The 17,797-nt window shown below is 47.9% G+C and overlaps 1 protein-coding gene across 6 annotated transcripts in view; it reads right to left on the minus strand.

The window, feature by feature from the left end:
• Window positions 1–315: 315 nt before the first annotated feature.
• Window positions 316–17,797, minus strand: part of TNS2 (tensin 2) — a 134,590-nt gene continuing 117,108 nt past the window's right edge. For all 6 annotated transcript variants that reach the window (XM_083428183.1, XM_083428182.1, XM_083428185.1 and 3 more), the window contains 11 exons: window positions 17,550–17,700; window positions 15,539–16,461; window positions 13,623–13,709; window positions 11,757–11,888; window positions 10,002–10,094; window positions 9,349–9,426; window positions 8,537–8,614; window positions 7,602–7,770; window positions 7,331–7,399; window positions 5,986–6,015; window positions 316–5,571 (listed from right to left, as the gene is read on the minus strand). In XM_083428183.1, coding sequence (XP_083284309.1) covers window positions 5,430–5,571; window positions 5,986–6,015; window positions 7,331–7,399; window positions 7,602–7,770; window positions 8,537–8,614; window positions 9,349–9,426; window positions 10,002–10,094; window positions 11,757–11,888; window positions 13,623–13,709; window positions 15,539–16,461; window positions 17,550–17,700 — 1,952 coding nt within the window. In that variant the 3' untranslated portion in view covers window positions 316–5,429. The remainder of the gene's footprint in view (window positions 5,572–5,985; window positions 6,016–7,330; window positions 7,400–7,601; window positions 7,771–8,536; window positions 8,615–9,348; window positions 9,427–10,001; window positions 10,095–11,756; window positions 11,889–13,622; window positions 13,710–15,538; window positions 16,462–17,549; window positions 17,701–17,797) is intronic.

Here is a 17,797-nt window from a genome sequence, read left to right on the forward strand (position 1 = left end):
CAAATGTGCATCATGATGATACTGAAGTGGCAAGCTGTATCTGTTTCTGTGTGTGGAATTGGAACATCTGGAGCTAGGGCGACCTGCTGTTGTACGTGACTAGTTCCTGTAACTGTAGCTAGAGCACATCCAGTGTGTGGCCATAACCTCTTTCTGGTGCTAAAAGCACAAGGAGAAATTCAGATTGCAACAAAGGACTCCTGCTTGGAGAATCTCCAGGTCTTGCCTTCTGCAGCCTTTGTTTCCCCCTTCCCAAAGTGAGAAGCTAAACAAGACAATGATGGAAAGACAGACACAGGTGCCAAATAACAAAAGTAGAGCAAGCACCCATTGGGTGTTAATTTTAAGAAGTAAACAGAAGGTGTGTTGCCGTTTATACACAGAGAAGAAAAATACAGATATAAAAAATAACCAGGCTTAGTGCTGCAGCCCCCCCCTTATATATAGATATATATTATCAAGACATCTCTGGCTAACATCCATATATAAATTCTTTAGTAGACAAAAATAGATCTCTGTACTAAAACCAACCCCCCCTCCCCCCAAGATTTGGGGGCTAACTGAGCCCCATTTTCTCCTCTTCTACTGATGTGCCGTCTTTAATAATATTGGTGGCTTCTTTGCTTTGTTGCGTAAAAAAGCACAACACACACACACACACACACACACACACACACACACACAGAACCAAGCTCAGCTGTTGCTCTTTTTCTACTTGTTTACATATGGCACCCACCAATGAGCAACAGCAGGGCTTAGTGGATTGCACCTAAGAAGCAGCCTAGAAATCAAAATGGCAGCAATTGTCCAAGCTATTAATGCAACATCATACAATTCCCAATTTTTAGAGGGGAGAATCATTCAAAGTTTTCTAGCCATATTAATGGTAGAACAATTCAGGCTGTGGTCTGCTTATTTTTAAACAAGGCCAGTGCAGGGCCTTTGCTAGCTCAGGTTTTATGTATTTCTGGTAGACTCTCCTTGCCCTGTGACCCATAATCCTAGTCCTTCTCATAGAATCATACAGTTGGAAGGGACCACAAGGATCATCTAGTCCAGGGGTAGTCAGCCTTTTTATACCTACCACCCACTAATGCATCTTTCTTGATGGAAGGAGGATTCAGCTTGTGCCATAGAACCCCCTCCCACCCACTTAGAATCCTGAAACGCCCACTGGTGGGCAGTAGGGACCAGGTTGACAACCCCTGCTTCTTCTCTGAAAAGGAGATACATTGTGTGAGGATATTCCAAAGTGTAAGAACACAGCCCTGAGGAATGCTTGTGATAAGACACCCTCTGTAACCCCTTTTTTAACCTTTATAAAATAGAGATTAGGCAGTTTGCCAGAGAAGGTGATGATTTAATATTTTTATACTATCATAAACTATAGTGACAGACTTATTCAAAGTAAGTAAGTTTCAGTCATCCCAGAAATAGGTTCTTCATGGTCCATTGCAGCATCTTTTGCTCACCTGGTGCTCTCCAGCTGTTTTGAACTGCACCTCCCATCAGTTCCAGCCAGAATGCTGCCTGGGCAGGTGGGAGTTGGGTCCACCAGGTTGGGGAAGGCTGTGATACAGCGAAAGAAATAGGACCACCTTTGTAGCTCAGGGGTGGGGAACCTGTGTCCCTCCAGGTGACTTCTGCTCCCATCAGCCCCAGCCAGCATGGCCAGGGATGATGGGAACTGTAGCCCAACAATATTGGGGTCTCCCTCCCCCAGTTTCCCAACCCCTGTTTTAGTTCCAGCTCCATTAGGTTCTCATGAAACAACGTGATATAATGCAAAGTAAACAGCTGCTCTTATTTTAGCTAATAAAGACACACGTCACAGGAAAGCAGTCTGAAAGTTACTTGGTGGTCAAAAGGATGAGTTGTCTCACAGGGCTTTGAGCCTCTGGGAGAGACACTGAAAGCAGCATTTCAGCAGATGCATGTTCTCCTGTCATGGCATTCCAGTGCTGGGAAAAAGGTGCAAGAAGTGGGGTTTTCTGTTCAGCAAAACTGCTACATGTATAGCAGCCCCTTCTCAAATAGTGCACTAATGAAACCAGGATAAGGCACAGACAAGGGAAGAGGCACAAAGGCCCTTTGCGAGGAATGGCTGCACATTTCCTTATGGAGGGAAGAAGCCACACATGCCTTTCATTAGGGGGACGAAACACACCTGGCAGGGCTTCCTGTTATCTTAAATGAAAATGACAGTAAGTGAAAGAAGAGTAAAGGCGAGGTTTGAATATAGGAGTGTTCAAAGGCTCACATACACTTACTCCTCAGAAGTTGGCTTGTGCTAACATTGCAAGACTAGGCTGTTGTATAGCATCCCCTCTCGCTGCCTCTATCCACTAGACGCTGCTGCTTCTCTGAAAAGGAAACACACTTTGGAATATCCTCACACAATGTTACAGCTCTGAGGAATGCATGTGATAAGACACCTCTCTGTAACCCATTCAAGAGCTTTTTAAGGTGTTCCCAAGACCTTGGGCTGAACAGAGCCCCCGTTCCTCTTTGCAGATCTGCATATGCAGTTAGTAGGTGCTCCTTAATCTGGCAGAGAATCTTGTGTTCAAAAACATACAGCACTTGCAGACTGTCAATACTTTCAGGTGGGATTCAGTTGCATACTGGCAAATTAAGGTTGCTTGATTAAAGTGGCTTTTTGTGCTCTTGCACAACAAGCCAAGAACAAAACAACACCCCATACTTTTCATAGTAAGGCAAGTCATGAGAAAATACACAGGGAAGGGTAGAATAACAGTTCTTTGTTGCGGTGTCATGTGAACTCGCCACAAAGAAATTAGAAGAAATGCTCAGTAAAACAGCCAACGTTTGCAAACATGCAAACGACGACTTAATAAACAGGTCATCTGAAAGCAACCAGATACAACTTCAAAGATATCAACTGATTGGTCCATAAATGGCCACTCCAATTTTCTCTTCATTGCTTCACTGGGAAAAACAGCACTTTGTTTACAACTGTGCCCTGGAGAGAACTGGAAACTGAACTCAAAAGGTGCTTCCTGGCAGGTTCTTACATGGGATTGGTGCTGCCCATACATGCACAGGTTCTGTAGCAACTGCAATAAAGCGGTAGTCCCCCCACCCTGCCTTTGATCCATTTTTTTTCCTTTTTGCAGAAAATCTGATCTAAAAAACACACCTGTTGGCTGTTTGTAATACCCACATTACTTATTTGCAATACCAAGCCTCTGGCCGGAAGCACCCACAGAGACAGGTCCAGATGATCCAGCCATAAATCCACGTACTCAGTCTCTCTGCACTCCTGAGCTAGGAGCAGAATTCAGAAAACCTGGTTCTTCACTCTGCTAACCCCCAGGTTACTGCTGTCTTTAATTTTAATCAGAATATGAGAGCAGTTGGTCCCATTCTCTTCACTGTGCTCTGGTCCGTTCAGCACACATTGCTGCCGCCACTCTCGGCTCCTGCCACAAGGTAACCTGGTAATTTGAAGACCAAGCATCCTTACTCAGGCAAAACAGCAGGTTCCATTGCTTCCCACTTGACCCCTCTATCACATACAGTTGCCTAATGCCATAAATGCTGCTCCATTATAGAACTAGGAGAAAGGTAGCTCACCAGAGACGTTCTGGACTATGCACCTCCTTTACACAATCAGTGCATTTTCATGCATGACTCTTGCTGCAATGTGAATGCAAAACCGGCATTGGTCAGAGTGTTGATTTGCATTACAAATCTTTCTCCCATTGATGGCCTAAAATGGTTAATATTTTCGAGTATTTACAAATCTTAGTGTTTCCCTACTGCAGTCTGGGTTCTATCCTTTTGGATGCTGTTTACATCATCAGGGGTAGGGACCCCATGAGCCTCCAAATATCTCTGGACTACGGCTCTCATTATCCCTGCCCCTTGGCTGCGATGGCTGAGGCTGATAGGAGTTGGGGGTCCAGTAATACTACCCGATAGCTTTACCTCTCTATGCAAGAGGTGTGAGTGAATTGCCCCTCTTGTGCTGCTCAATTCTATTCAAGATGTAGACTGGAGTAAGTTGAAGGGTTGTTGCCTTAGAATCCTATCCAGAAAGCAAGGCCTTCATTCTAAATGGCAAAGAGTAGTGGGAAATTAATTGAAACCCACATCCAAGCTTCAGAGCCAATGGTAAGAAAGACTGCCAGACTGATAAAATATATTGGTACAGCAAAGGATGAAAGGAAGGGAGGGGCATTAAAAAATTAAATTAGAATTCTAAAACACCCAAGACCAGCTTTGAGGCCATAGCTTGAGTGTTTAAAACAGGGCGGACAGGCTTCAGGCTTGTGAGATCTACTTCCATTTTTTACTAAAACGCGGACACCCTCTAACCACTTTCACAGTCTTTCAGACACACACAAATAACATTCCAGGCAGCCCCCTGCCCATCTCCTTTGTTTCAGTAATGTAACACTGGGAGGGGTGTTATTTTCTGGTTGTCACAACTTGGGAGTCACAAATACTTGCTGATCTACTTCAACACATCCAGAAAGCTAACAGTAGAACTGACTGCTGTCCACCTAGCTTAAAACTTCCAAAATGGCTCACTTATCTTTCCATGTTGAGCACTTTTCCTCACTAATGGAAGACAAGGTTAGTACTTGATAAGTCTACTGGATATTTATAGCCAGACTGATCTGCAGTGATCAGAAGCAGACATGGGACTTGGTTCTGTGCTGCAAAATGGCACACATGCCCATATGCAAGGGATTTGCAGGAGTGGGGGAAACAGCAAGTAGCGGGAGAGCTTAACCCTTCACCTTCCTACTAGTCTCCCCAACCCCAACCCTGGCAAACATTCCCAGGTGCTTTTCTCACTTTGCTGGGGCTTTGACCCTGCAAACAGAACCACCCGCCTTCTGTTGCTTTGAAGCGGAGAAGCAAGAACCAGATTTCCCAGCATGGTGTTTGCAAGCTGGCCCTTATGCTACCCTTGGCCTGCCCAGAGTAATTCTAACCTCTTCGTCTACTAGGGTGGTACAACATGCTGCCTCTGAATGGATGCAGACAGTTCCACATATTCATTGCTCCCAGACGCCTTCAGTTACTGTTGTGCTGCAGAGCCTTGTCTGAGCTTATGAAAAAAATCAGCCAAATATTTAAAGCTGTACAGTCCTTTTCTAAGTTGTCATCCATTGGTGCTTTGTCTGCTAGTAAGAAAACACAGTGCAATGCAGACTCCTGGGGTCCAGTGAAGTGAGTGCAGCCTTGACATCCACTCCCCCTAGAGCCCTTTTTGCTGGCCAGGAGGTGGGGGAGAGGCAGGGGAGTCGAAAACCCCCTAGCAGTGACTCCACCTGGGCCTGCCAACCTGCCCAATAACAGCTTCTCCCCGCATTACACAAGCAGCACAAATCAGTGGTCAAGGTGGGGAGGAGGAGGAAGAAGATGCCTGCAGAGAGATCTGCAGCAGTGTCCCTTCATCTCCGGTGAGTCCCCAGCATAACCTTTGTGATGAAGTTGACAATGGCCGATGCCGGTTGCTCAGGGTCTAACTCAGCAAAGAGGTGGCAGACGTTCTCACATGGGCTGCCTTGCTTCTTGGCCACAAAGCCAAAGATCCTGGAAGAGAAAAGCACTGCTGAATATGTGTGTTCATGCGTGAGAGATGGTCCTGGTGCCCATTTTATTTGATTCTCTCTCCTCCCCAACCTGGATGCAGCATCAAAAATGGAAAGTCAGGGCTCAGCTCTCAGGACCAGAATAAAACCAAAGAGTTTTGGAGGAAAAAACACCCACACATTTTTTTGTACTCTGTAAAACACTGTAAATAATAATAATAATAATAATAGCAGTAGTAACAGTAATAATAGCAAAATAATAATAATAATAATAATAATAATAATAATAATAATGGCAGTCTCTGGGACACAGAGAGGGGCTCTATTCCTGCCCAAATTCTCTTGTTGTTAAAACAATGGCTGACAAGACCTTTGAAAAGTGAGCCACAAGACCTTTGGCCTCCCCAATGCTTACTTGGATGTGGTGCCATCTGGGTTCGCCCACCTGCAATTAAAGAGAGACAGACAGAATAATATCATTTCAGAAAAGTGTATTTACCATCATCCTCTGAGACAAGCCTTCAACAACCCCCTAAGAGGTGGCCACTCAGAGCAAACACACGGCATGCTTTGCTTGAAAGGGAAAGGCCCTTGGGAAGCTGATCGACTAGAGCAGCTCTTTATGTCAGTTTAAGTAATGCCATCTTCCCACCCACATCAATTTAAAGGAATAAAATGAATAATAACACAACATGCTTTAATGCAGCTGTTTGTTTAATACCAACACACTCCAAAAATGCCAAGGAGCCCCCTCACAATTTATTTAAACTCAGCTTAAAAGGGCAGAAGTCTAAGAAACTGCCTGTGAGGTCTTTATTTGTTTTTAGTTATTAGGTTTATGAATTCCCCTTCCTCCAAAAGAAGCCCAGAGTGATGTACAATAAAAGATAAAACAACAAAATACTTAAGTAGATAAAACACATTACAAATCCCCAAATCTCTATGAAATAACAACATTATTAAAACATAGTATCACTTGCTGACGTTAGGCATTAGACAATAAAAGCTTGATCTGTCAAGGTCTGGGTAAAGAAAGACATCTTCAACAGACACCTGAATGCAAATAACAATGAAGGCAAGCCTAACTCCAGGGGGTCACGATTCTAGAATCGGGGGGCTATCCAATCTTGAACCATGAATCCTAGTGGGGACCATAAGCAGAGACAACCCCACTCCACCAATGTTAGGAATCACATCGGCTGGCCTTGGAGAAGGTGCTGCTTCGGATACCTGGACCCCAGGGCTTTAGAAACCACGATCAACACAATGACAACAGGCCTAGGGAAGGTGGGTATGGTTGGCCCAAAAAGGCCTGGTGGGCCTGATCCGGCTCGTGGTGAGCCCACCAAAGTAGGAACCGCAAATATAGGACTCAGCGACATCAGTAAAGAAAAATAATGTTAAATGTGCTATAACACTGTGACACCAGATGGCGCTGTGGAGTTCCGTCTTTCAGCAATGTGCTTTCCCATTATGAGGTTTACAGTGCATTTTCCTGAAACTTTTTTTTTATGTGTCTAGATCCAGCCATAGTCTCTACACAACAGCCTCTTCTTAGAACTCAACTTACAGCTTGCTAACATTTCCCCCAGAGGCCCAGGAAAGATCACACAGACGAGCCTCTATAGGAGCTCCTCCACAACCTCAAAGCTACAGCTGTAAAGGCTCTAGAGAGAACACTGACAGCAGACTGGCCTTCTCTGAGTAAGGCACAAGCCAAGCAAAAGCCTGTGGCAAAGCCAGGCTAAGCTGCTGGTTACCTGCGGTCCTGAGGATCTGTGCTGCAGAAAGTGACGCTGCTGACAGGATAATGGCGCCGGAAAAAGAGCCTGCGGGTAGAAGGAAATTTTCCTGAATCAAGAAGGGAGGAGGGGTGCAAAGCCCACTGTGGGTCTCTCTCATGACAACAGGAAGAAGGAAATACACGGGAAGAGCAAGATGGGCAGGGAAGACAACAGCATACTAGGAGGAGAGGAGGGGCTTGGCCCACAGGTATCCTGGTGCCCCTGGAGCAGAGGCAGGGTGACTCACTTTCTCTGGTTGTCTGTGAGCGTGATGCCCTGGGCTGACACCTTGAAGTGCACGACGCAGGCAGAAGCACGAGGAGTGGTGCTCAGGGTGCTGGTGGCTGCCTTGGCCACAGCCTGTGGGCCTGTCAGGGACTCTGTTTCCACAGAGCTCAGGTACAGCACACTGCAGGCTATAATTTGGAAGAGGGGAGGTGGGGGAGAGAGAAAGAGATGGATTGTCCAAACTTTGCACCTTCCATAACCACACAGCTCGGACCCCACCCAGTTCCCCATCTGCTCAGGCTTCCAAACACTTAAGAGAATCCCTTTCATTTCATCCTTGTTTGATTTTCCGCTGCTGAAACCAAAGTCTGAATTGGATGTTAGCGAGCCTTGGTTGGGAAGAGGCTGCCGTGGGAAGTGGGAAACAGGGAAAGGGTTAATCAACCCTTCCCTCAATCACTTCTTCTCCCCTGTGAATTTCATCCTCTCCTTGCTGCTTTGCAGCTTTTCAAACTGACCAGGACTCCACAGCAGTATCTGCTGCTGAATGCCTACAGACCTCCTTACCTATTTGTGACAAAAATGGCCTAATATAGCTTCCTACTTGAGTGACACTGACATCTAGTGCAATATTCAGCTTCTTGCGCATTTCAACTTCCATGAAGAACAAAAAACAAGGTTTTGTTACTTCTATTTTTCAGTTTTAATTTGTATACCACCTTTCTTTATTGGGATAGCACAGTCACTGGAGTATGGGACTCTTAATCTCATGGCTGTGGGTTCGAGCCCCACATTGGGTGATCTCATGCAAGCAAGTCATAATAATGGGGCTTTAGCACTCTGTGTGGTTATGCATCCCTTCACCCGTGAATATCAGAAGTGGAATTCTCTAAACTGCTGCTGGTCAAAAAAAAATTAACCCACTCCGCCCTCCCTCTCTGCTTTGGTACTGACCTGCTCCCTGTTTCAGCAGATCAGCAGCTGTGCTCATGTTGGTGGGAACAGCCAGCTCTGCGCTCTCCTCCACAAGATCTGGAAAGGGGGAGGCAAAGAGAGAGACAACACTGTCTAACATGCACACAGTGGTTACAGCATGTGGGGCTTGCATGTGGTGAAACAAAGTTCAAAACTTCGTTCAGCTGTAAAGATTAGCGTCCCTCGTCCCAATCTACAGGGTGGCTGTAAAGTTAAATTTCTGCCGTGGGCTTCTTAAGAGAAAGGTGGGTTGCAGGTGTGGTAAATACGAAGCTGCCATAAACCTTAGCATTTAATGAAGTACTTCCAAGGGTGGAAAGCACTTTGCAGTTATTATCCTGTAATCCTTACAACTGTAAGGTACATGAAGGGTGTGGGGCTGAGTGGCAAGAGCCACCTGGTAAATTCATGAGAGTCAGGATCTGACCTGAAGACTTATTGAGCCATAGCTCTATCTCTAAGCCATCACATTGCTTATACCAGCATGGGAAACAGTAGCTGGAAAACTTGGCCGCATCCTGCTAACAGTAGACACACTGAAATCAATGGACCTGCTAGTTTTGTACATTAATTTTGATGGCTCTACTCTGAATAGAGATTAGTTGGATAAAATCCAAGCAGCAGAGATGACGACTTGCCTGGAATACACACACCCATGCCCCTTTCTGCTTGAATGTGGGGAAGCTGCCATACAAGCATTATATTTGATTGTTTCAAGATTTATAGCCAAACTATGTCCCCCACTGCACCCAGATCTCTTGACTCCCGAAAGCTTCCTGAGCACTTCTTACCTTTGCTTGGGATACGGAGACGGCAAGGCAAGGAGATGGGGGTGATGGAGTGCTGGGACACCAGGGCTGGCAAGCTGCCTGCAAGGAGAAGAGGAACAGCCATGGGGCACAGCACTGCCTCTCCTGCACAGCCACCTGACAGTATCTCTCCCCCCCCCCCCCCCGCACATAGCAAGCACCCTCTTCCTCCCTCAAGCCTGGAGTCCTGCTTAACCTCCCTGGCAAAAGCATAACATATTTTTTCTAGATGAGGATATCAGGAGCCTCCTGGAGGTAGCGCCCACTTGCCCCACAAGGTACATAATAACATTACAAAGAGCCCCGCTGGATCAGGCCAATGGCCCATCTAATCCAGCATCCTGTTCTGACAGTAGCCAGCCAGGTGCTGGTAGGACACCCTCAAGCCAGACGCAAGCACTCTGCCCCCCTGCTCCTTCCTTCAGAAGTCTTACTGCCTTCAACTGTTGTGGCAGAACACAGGCAAACACAGACATCCTGCTGGCAGCCAGTGATAGCTTTGCCCTTCAAGACTCCAAGCTGCTGGCTTTAATACTTATCTGCTTAGGTATGTGTGTAACTTTTTACACTGCAAAATATAAATGAGAATGTGCCAGGTGTATGGCCACCTCTTTTTCTTTATCCCAGTCACTCACCAAAATGGGGCTCGTTGTTGCAGCCTTTGATCTTCACCCCCTTGGGTCCTGTCTCAATCAGGAAGTGACGCACCAGCTGCTCAGCAGGATCGCCTAGGGAAGGACGGAGAAGAATCTTGGTTGGTTTGTATTTTTAAGTGACCTTAACTACTTTGCACCTCCTCAGCAAATATATGAAGCAGAATGTAATTATCCTTTAGGTTTTGCCCTTCTTTGAATTTTGCAATGCAGTTCTCAGTTCAATGAATGTATTAAAATATGTTTCAAAAGTGCATATTTCTAACATTCAGAATATATTTAGAAATGTGTACAAGGATATGAAATGTGAACTTACATACAAATTTTTGTATGAAACTCGCAGATTAGTCTGAAAGTGGGATGGAATGGACTTTTATGAATAAACACAGGCAAAACTGACACCGTGCAGAAATAGGATGAACTGTCCATCCCTACTCCTAAACGGCCTCGGCCCAGTATACCTGAAGGAGCTTCTCCACCCACGTCGTTCTGCCCGGACGCTGAGGTCCAGCACTGAGGGCCTTCTGGCGGTTCCCTCACTGCGAGAAGCAAAGCTACAGGGAACCAGGCAGAGGGCCTTCTCGGTAGTGGCGCCCGCCCTGTGGAACGCCCTCCCACCAGATGTCAGAGAGAAAAACAACTACCTGACATTCAGAAGACATCTGAAGGCAGCCCTGTTCAGGGAAGTTTTTTATGTGTGACATTCTAATGTATTTTTAATCTTTGTTGGAAACCGCCCAGAGTGGCTGGGGAAACCCAGCCAGATGGGCGGGGTACAAATAATAAATTATTATTATTATTACCCTCTCCTTATGCAGCATGCTGTCAGGAAGAGCAGAGTACTCATCAGTTATGGCTGCTAGGGTCTCTCCTATATACTTTTTCTTCCAACTTCTCTCAAGCAAAGAGAGAATTTGCCAGGGATGGAAACTTACTTATTTACATATCTTCCAATTAACCACATCCTCTGGGGGTTCATAAAGTTAAGAAAGCACAGATACAATAAAAACTAAACTTATTGATGAAGGGGAGCAGGAACACATAATACGAGGACAAAGATCACATAAAACATTGTGGGTTAAGAGCCAGCAATTCAGAACACTCTTGACGGGATAAAAGGCTAAGGAAGGAATTGGGTGGTTTGAAGAGGAGGGATGGGCAGAGGAGGGAAGGAAATCTATTAGCAGCCTTCTCAGTTTCCCCTCTGCATTTCCCTTCTCGGCTGGACATGGCCAGGACACGGGTAAGAGGCACGGGAATGTCAGAAGCAGCTGGGTTCATACTGTGCGATACTGAGAGGAGGCTTTACTCCTTGGGTGTAGCATGCCTGTCTGTCAGTGGCAGATGAGAGGACAATGGACAAGAATGGGCAAATTGCCCATCACTCTTTGCATTGGGAGGCTGGAAAGGTTTGCCCAAATGACAAGACCCCGCCCTCTTGGCCTCACAGATGTGGTTTAAAGGAAAGCAGAGCAAGATGTTTGGCACCAGCTGGGCTGTAGGAGTTGTCGGAAGGAGGCTTACAAGGCACCAACCAACCATCTTAGGAACTCCATATTTGAGTAGAGGTTTACTCTGTAGCCTTTTCTTCTCCCGAAGGTGTCCCGTGAGGCAGTGTAGGTTTAGGATCAGAGTTTTCCTTCTAACACTGCAGCGACTGCTTGGGAGACAGGCACTCTCTCGCATGGGGCTGTAGCTACTGCTGCAAGTCAGGAAGTGTTGGTTTGTTGCTTTTACCTTTGGTGGAGTGGTTGATGCTGTTGGGTGGAGGTGTTGCCACTTTCAGAGCCAGGCCGTAGGCCCCCTGGAAGGAATTACTGTCCCGAATGAGGAAGGTCCCAGGCTCCTTGTCCTTCAGAAGGGCAATGGCTGCTCAGGAGCAAAAATGTAAGTGCATCAAATCTTGTGTATGCAGAAGCCTGCAGTTCTGCCATCACACTACATTATTCTTCAGAATGAGGCCCAGTACCAACGGGGGTCCCTGGTACTTCCTTGTGTAAAATGGACACCCACTTCTTTAAAGGCACCTGCTACTCAGGTTATGATGGCTGCCTCCTCTCCAGCAGACAGGAAGCAGCAGTGACCATTTCCCCAAAACACAGACAAATACAAAAAAAGTCAAGTGTTTGCTATTACAGTGGTACCTCGGGTTACAGACACTTCAGGTTACAGACTCCGCTAACCCAGAAATAGTACCTCGGGTTAAGAACTTTGCTTCAGGATGAGAACAGAAATTGTGCTCCGGCGGCGCGGCAGCAGCAGGAGGCCCCATTAGCTAAAGTGGTGCTTCAGGTTAAGAACGGACCTCCGGAACGAATTAAGTACTTGACCCGAGGTACCACTGTACATACATTACATACAGAGCCGTAGATAGGTGATCTTGCACCCCTGGCAGAACCATCCAGATAGCACCCCTTAGCCACGGACAAATTAGCTCTTCTTTCCGCCTCTCCTCCACCCCCCCTCCACCCACTCAATTCCTCATGCAATTCACCTTGTAATGAATTCTGACTGAAGGAGGCCAAAACAGAGAGAGGACACCAAGATGGGGGAAGGCTGACCTATGTGATGGTACATCGGTGTCTCCCCACTTATGCGCGGGTTACGTTCCAGGCCACTGCGTGCATAAGTGAAGTCGCATAAAGTGGGGAGCACCCCACTTTAACAGGGAGAAGGGCATGGGAGCCAACTCTTTGGGGCCAAGGTTCTTTCACCCCCCCCCCAAATATTATGAAGATGCCGTCCGTCCCCCAGTTAATGGGCATTGCCATTGAAATAGTGTGCATGTGCTCCATCTCGATTATACGGGGCGGTGCTTACCTGTCCCCCCCATATATTTTATTCAAGCTGGCACCCTCGAGGGAGGGAAAGGAGAGAGAGAGACAAAAGAAGTGACTCTGGAGTAGGCAGGCTTTGAAGCTGGCGACTTTCCCCTGGTGCCTGGAGAGGCAGGGGTGCGGGCAGTGAGGTTGGCCGGGCAGCACCAGGGGACGAGGCTGGTGGACCTTCCCAGCCCCAACCCTGAGCAAAGTCCAGGAGAGGCAGAGCTGGCGCCTCACAGCCAAACAGGATGGAGCGCTTGGGGCGCACACAGGCTCCCCGCCAGGCTGCCCAGCCAACCCAGATGCCAGGAGGGCCAAGGGGTGAGGGGGGCAGCCAAGAGTAGGCGCCACCCAGCACGCCCTCTTCCCCGCCCTGTCTGGGCTGCGGGCAGGGAGCGCTGGCCGGACAGGGTGCCTGGCGGAGGATCTTGGCAGCTGATTTTAGGTCGTCACCCCCGCCGCCGCCTGCGCCCCTGGCAGGGGCCCACCTCACCCCCCCTAGCTATGGCCCTGATTACATATGCTATTACAGTGCAGAGACATTTTAAATATGATCACCCAGTGGGAACATGAAGTTAACATCAAGAGTCACAACTCAAGCAGACACATATTTCACTGTGATTAACTGAATGGCAAGACAGATCTAGAGCAGTTCTTGAATTAAGCGCTGTTTGATGCTTTTTAAAAACAAGGTCGGGAGAGCCTGCTCTAGAGAATGTGTCAAATACTGTTTTTGTTAAATCCTATCCAAACTAGGCAAAAGTGCTTGGGAATGGCGTACCTTGATCCCGGGACAAGTGAGGCTTGTACCAGAACTTTGATGTGTCTTGGACAAATTTGACGCTAACCTGGTTCTCTTGCTGTGAATCTGGAAGAAAAGAAAATGGAAGATAGTGTGGCTCTCCTTACAAAAGGCAGACAAGCAACAGTGTTAGGAATGGCTTTTAAAACGTGCAACATTAATACTAACATAAAACATTTTTTGCAGCCCATTAAGAGTGTTTGACATGCTTAACTTACATTATTCTTAAGTCAGGGATGGGGAACCTTTGGCCCTCCAGATACTGGCTGACTACATTTCCCATCATCCCTGACCATCGTCTGTAATGCTGGCTGAGGTTGATAGGAATTGGGGTCCACCAGCCCCTGGAGGGCCACAGGTTTCCCATACCTGCCCCAAGTGACTCTGACCACAATCCTATAAAGTAGGACAATATTACAACAGGGAAGGGTCATAGGTAGAACACAGGCCCAAGTCCCAAGTCCAATCTCTATTTGAAAGGATCTCAGGGGACAGGGAAGAATTCCAGACAGCTGTTGTGTGTCAGAGCCGAAAATATGGGGCTAGATGAGCCAATGATCTGATTCAGCATTAGACAGCTTCAGGTCCTCATTATTCCCAAATCAATGGGGTCTGTAGCTTGTGAGGAGCACTTGAAGGAGCTGGATATGTTTAGCCTGGAAAAGAGGAGACTGAGAGGAGATATGAGAGCCATCTTCAAATATCTTAAGGGTTGTCACATGGAGGAGGGATGGTGCTTGTTTTCTCCTGCTTTGGAGGGTAGGATTCAAATGGCTTCAAGTTGCAAGGAAGGAGATTCTGACTAAACATTAGGAAAAACTTTCTGACAGTAAGAGCTGTTCAGCAGTGGAACAGTCTCCCACGAGAGGTGGTGGACTCTCCTTCCTTGGAGGTTTTTAAGCAGAGGTTGGATGGCCATCTGTCATGGATGCTTCAGCTGAGATTCCTGCATTGCAGGGGGTGGACTACATGACCCCTGGGTCCCTTCCAACTCCAAGATTCTATGATTCTGTTCACACAGTAGTTTATAACATTTAAAACCAACATCAACAGAACAGAATACTAAAACCTAACAAATCCCAGCCACTTAGATTCTTGAGGTTGCTGGAGTGCCATATTTTATTCAGTCTGGACCTGGGTTTCAGGGCTAAGCCTCAGGGAACTTTGGTTCAAAGGAAGCCTGCTTCTCCTTACAGCTAACACCATTTGAGATCAAGGCCTCTACTGCTGAGTTAGAAAAACCAAGTGTTCCTCACAACAGAAACCATTTCAGAATGCTGGTGGGGACTGCCTGGCTAAATGCTCTTCTACACAGAAAGTTGGCTTGTCAGGGAGAAGGATTCATAAGCCCTATTTACGTGTTACTCACATGTCAGGCACCAATGTGGAATTTAGCCTGACTCCTGATGTTGAACTAGTCTCTCTCAACAACCATGTGTTGCATGCAGTTGTGTGGAAAGAAAACCCCACGTGAAAGCTGCTACTCTACGTGATTGGGACACCTGATTCTGACCGTGTGAAGCCCCTACACACAAGCAGCAGCTCACACACTGGGCTTTTTTTACACAACGCATGGCTGTTAAAAGATGATGCCAGGAGTGAGCCTAGAAGCCAACTTCACACTTAACCCCCTGCAGGTGAGTAACACACGAGCAGGGCTTGACGGATAGCCTTCAACCTGATGCACATGGTATTTTTTCACAGGTGGGAGCATTCAAAACACATGGTCCCCACCTGCATCCTGAACTGGTACAGTCCAGGGAATGAGGACCACCTCAGTGTCCTACATCCAAATTAGTTACTGAGATACTCAAGGGAGCTGCAGAGCAAAGGGTGGGTATTTAGGAAGCCATAGCAAGGGATTAAAAATGAGACAATGGAGCCACACCAAATACCTGTTCTAAGAAAGGAGCTGTTAGCTGGGCCAGGTGTGTTGCCATCAGGTACGCCAGGTGCAAATGTGACATGGTGAGCGGAGCCAGGGCTACGGCCAGGCGGTGAGCTCCTCTCCCAGTTCCTGGCTGCCGGTATGTGATGCTTTTCAGGCAGCGGGGGCTGCTGTGGCTCGCAGAGCGGTTCCCGTTCGGAGAGGCTGCTCTCTGCGCCCGTGTAGTAGGCTGTCGCAATGGGGAAGGCTGGGGTTGGAGAGCCTTGCATGTCCGCGATACCATAGCCAGGGGCTGGCGGCTGGACACTGATTGGGTAGGGCCCGAGAGAGGGGCTGCTGTTGGGGCACCGGAGAAGGGGGCTCCCCTCGGCCTCATTTCTCTCACAGTGCAGCTGCCCATTGTAGGCTGCTGGGATCTGAGGTGAGGCTGGAGCGCTGGACACAGTTCTGCAGCCGGGAGGCGGCTGGCTGTAGCAAGGGACCCGTAAGCTGCTCCTCAGGGCCGGCCTCTCCATGACGGGGCTTAGCTGAGGCCGTGAAGCTCCCTCAGCAGATGATTCGCAGGAGACTGTCGTGGCCTGGAGGCTAGAGCTCTCTGAACCGTTCTGGTGTGGCTGGTCCTCTGCCGGGACGCCATGTTTGGCTGTGGGTGAGGGGGTGAGGTGTGGAGGGCTGGAAGAACAGTGGGTGCGGGGGCACAGCTGTGGTGCTTGGAGGCCTGGTCTCAGAGAAGTCCCATTAGCCTGTGGGCGGAAGGTGGGGAGGTGTGTGAAGGCCTGCATTGGGGTGAGCATCTGTGTGGGGCTGCTAGAAGAAGCCATCTTCTCTGGGCCTCTTTTCCAGCCAGGAGAAGCCAGCTCTTCGGGGCTCAGCCGCAGCACGTTTTCAGGGGGGCTGGTGGCCTTGTTGCTGTGCCTGAAGGTGCCAGGGCTGTGAGAGAGAAAGCATATCATTAATAAATCTTGACAATAGCATCTAGCATGCCCAGAAAAAGATGTCCATGCTGGCAAGCAGGGGAAAAGCCACAGCCGCTCAAACTGGTAGTTGGGTGGGAGGGACCCAAGTGTATCCAAGGGCCACAGTTTACTATTAGGGCTCACCCATGCTTCCGCTTGTCCTGATCTCTTGGCAGGGGTCTCCTTTTGTCTGCCACTTTCCCCGGAAAAACCCCATGTTTTCCACTGAGTCAGAACAAACGTCAGTCAGATTTTCTGCAGATTGATGTTTGTTTTGATTCAGTAGTAAACTGCAGGGGGTCCAGGGAAAGCGGAAGGATGAAAGGAAAACTTCTCTTACCCATGCCTAGAAATCACAGGGCAAACAGAAGAAAACAAGTGGCAAAGAGGAGTGTGGAGAAGCCCTTATTCGAGTTTGGTACTGCCTTTCTGCCCAGTGAGGATCGTCAAGGTGGCTTATGGGGGGGGGGGGGCGGATTACAGCCTTTCACATAATGCACACAAGATTGACTGGCCTACAGTATTGCTTTACTGGCTCAGCTGAGCAACCACCTCAGTGATTGCACAGTTCTTCTGCCCCATTGCCTAGAGGCAGTTCTGAACTTATCAGGAGTTGGCAAGTTGTTGCTGACTTGCTTGCAATAATAAGAGTTAACCAGAAACATTAATACCCATTGACCAGTTTATCTGCACACCAGTCACCAGACTCAGCTTGAGCACCTTGTTTCTCAGAGCCAGGTTGACAGCCCAGATGCTCTGCTTGAGCCGCCTGACAACATGCCCTGGCGCACACAGAGACAGCGCTGCCACAGTGGCTGCCAGTTGCAAGGGAATACTAGACTGTCTTTTAGGGAACATTCCTGACCTTTTCACCAAGGAACCCCTGATATGCTTCAAAAAATCTGACACATTTTCTGGAAGACAGTTCAAACACTGGCTCTACAGGTCGCTCTACAGGATGATGATTGACAGCTGGCTTTGACTTTGAAATAGGACAGAAAGATTACTTTAGAAAGAGCCACAGGTAGGAAATGTGTGCCGGCTTCTCTGTGGTGCACCCACCTGTCACTGCTGAATACTGGACTGCTGGTGTGGAAGGAAGTGGGAGAGCCAGAGATGTCTGCACAGTGAGCCCGTACCTCCTGACGATGCTGCGGAAGGGAGATGGGGCCGTCATGCCAGGCCATCATGCCATCCCTGCAGTCTTGCAGCTCTGTGGAAAGGAAAGGAGAGGAAATCCAGATGGTCTGTTGGAATACCACAAAGCCGGCACATGCATAGGGAACGGGTCCCAGATTCCAGTGCCTTGG

Source organism: Podarcis tiliguerta (genome assembly GCF_965153285.1).
Source record: "Podarcis tiliguerta genome assembly, chromosome: 2".
Lineage (NCBI taxonomy): Eukaryota > Metazoa > Chordata > Lepidosauria > Squamata > Lacertidae > Podarcis > Podarcis tiliguerta.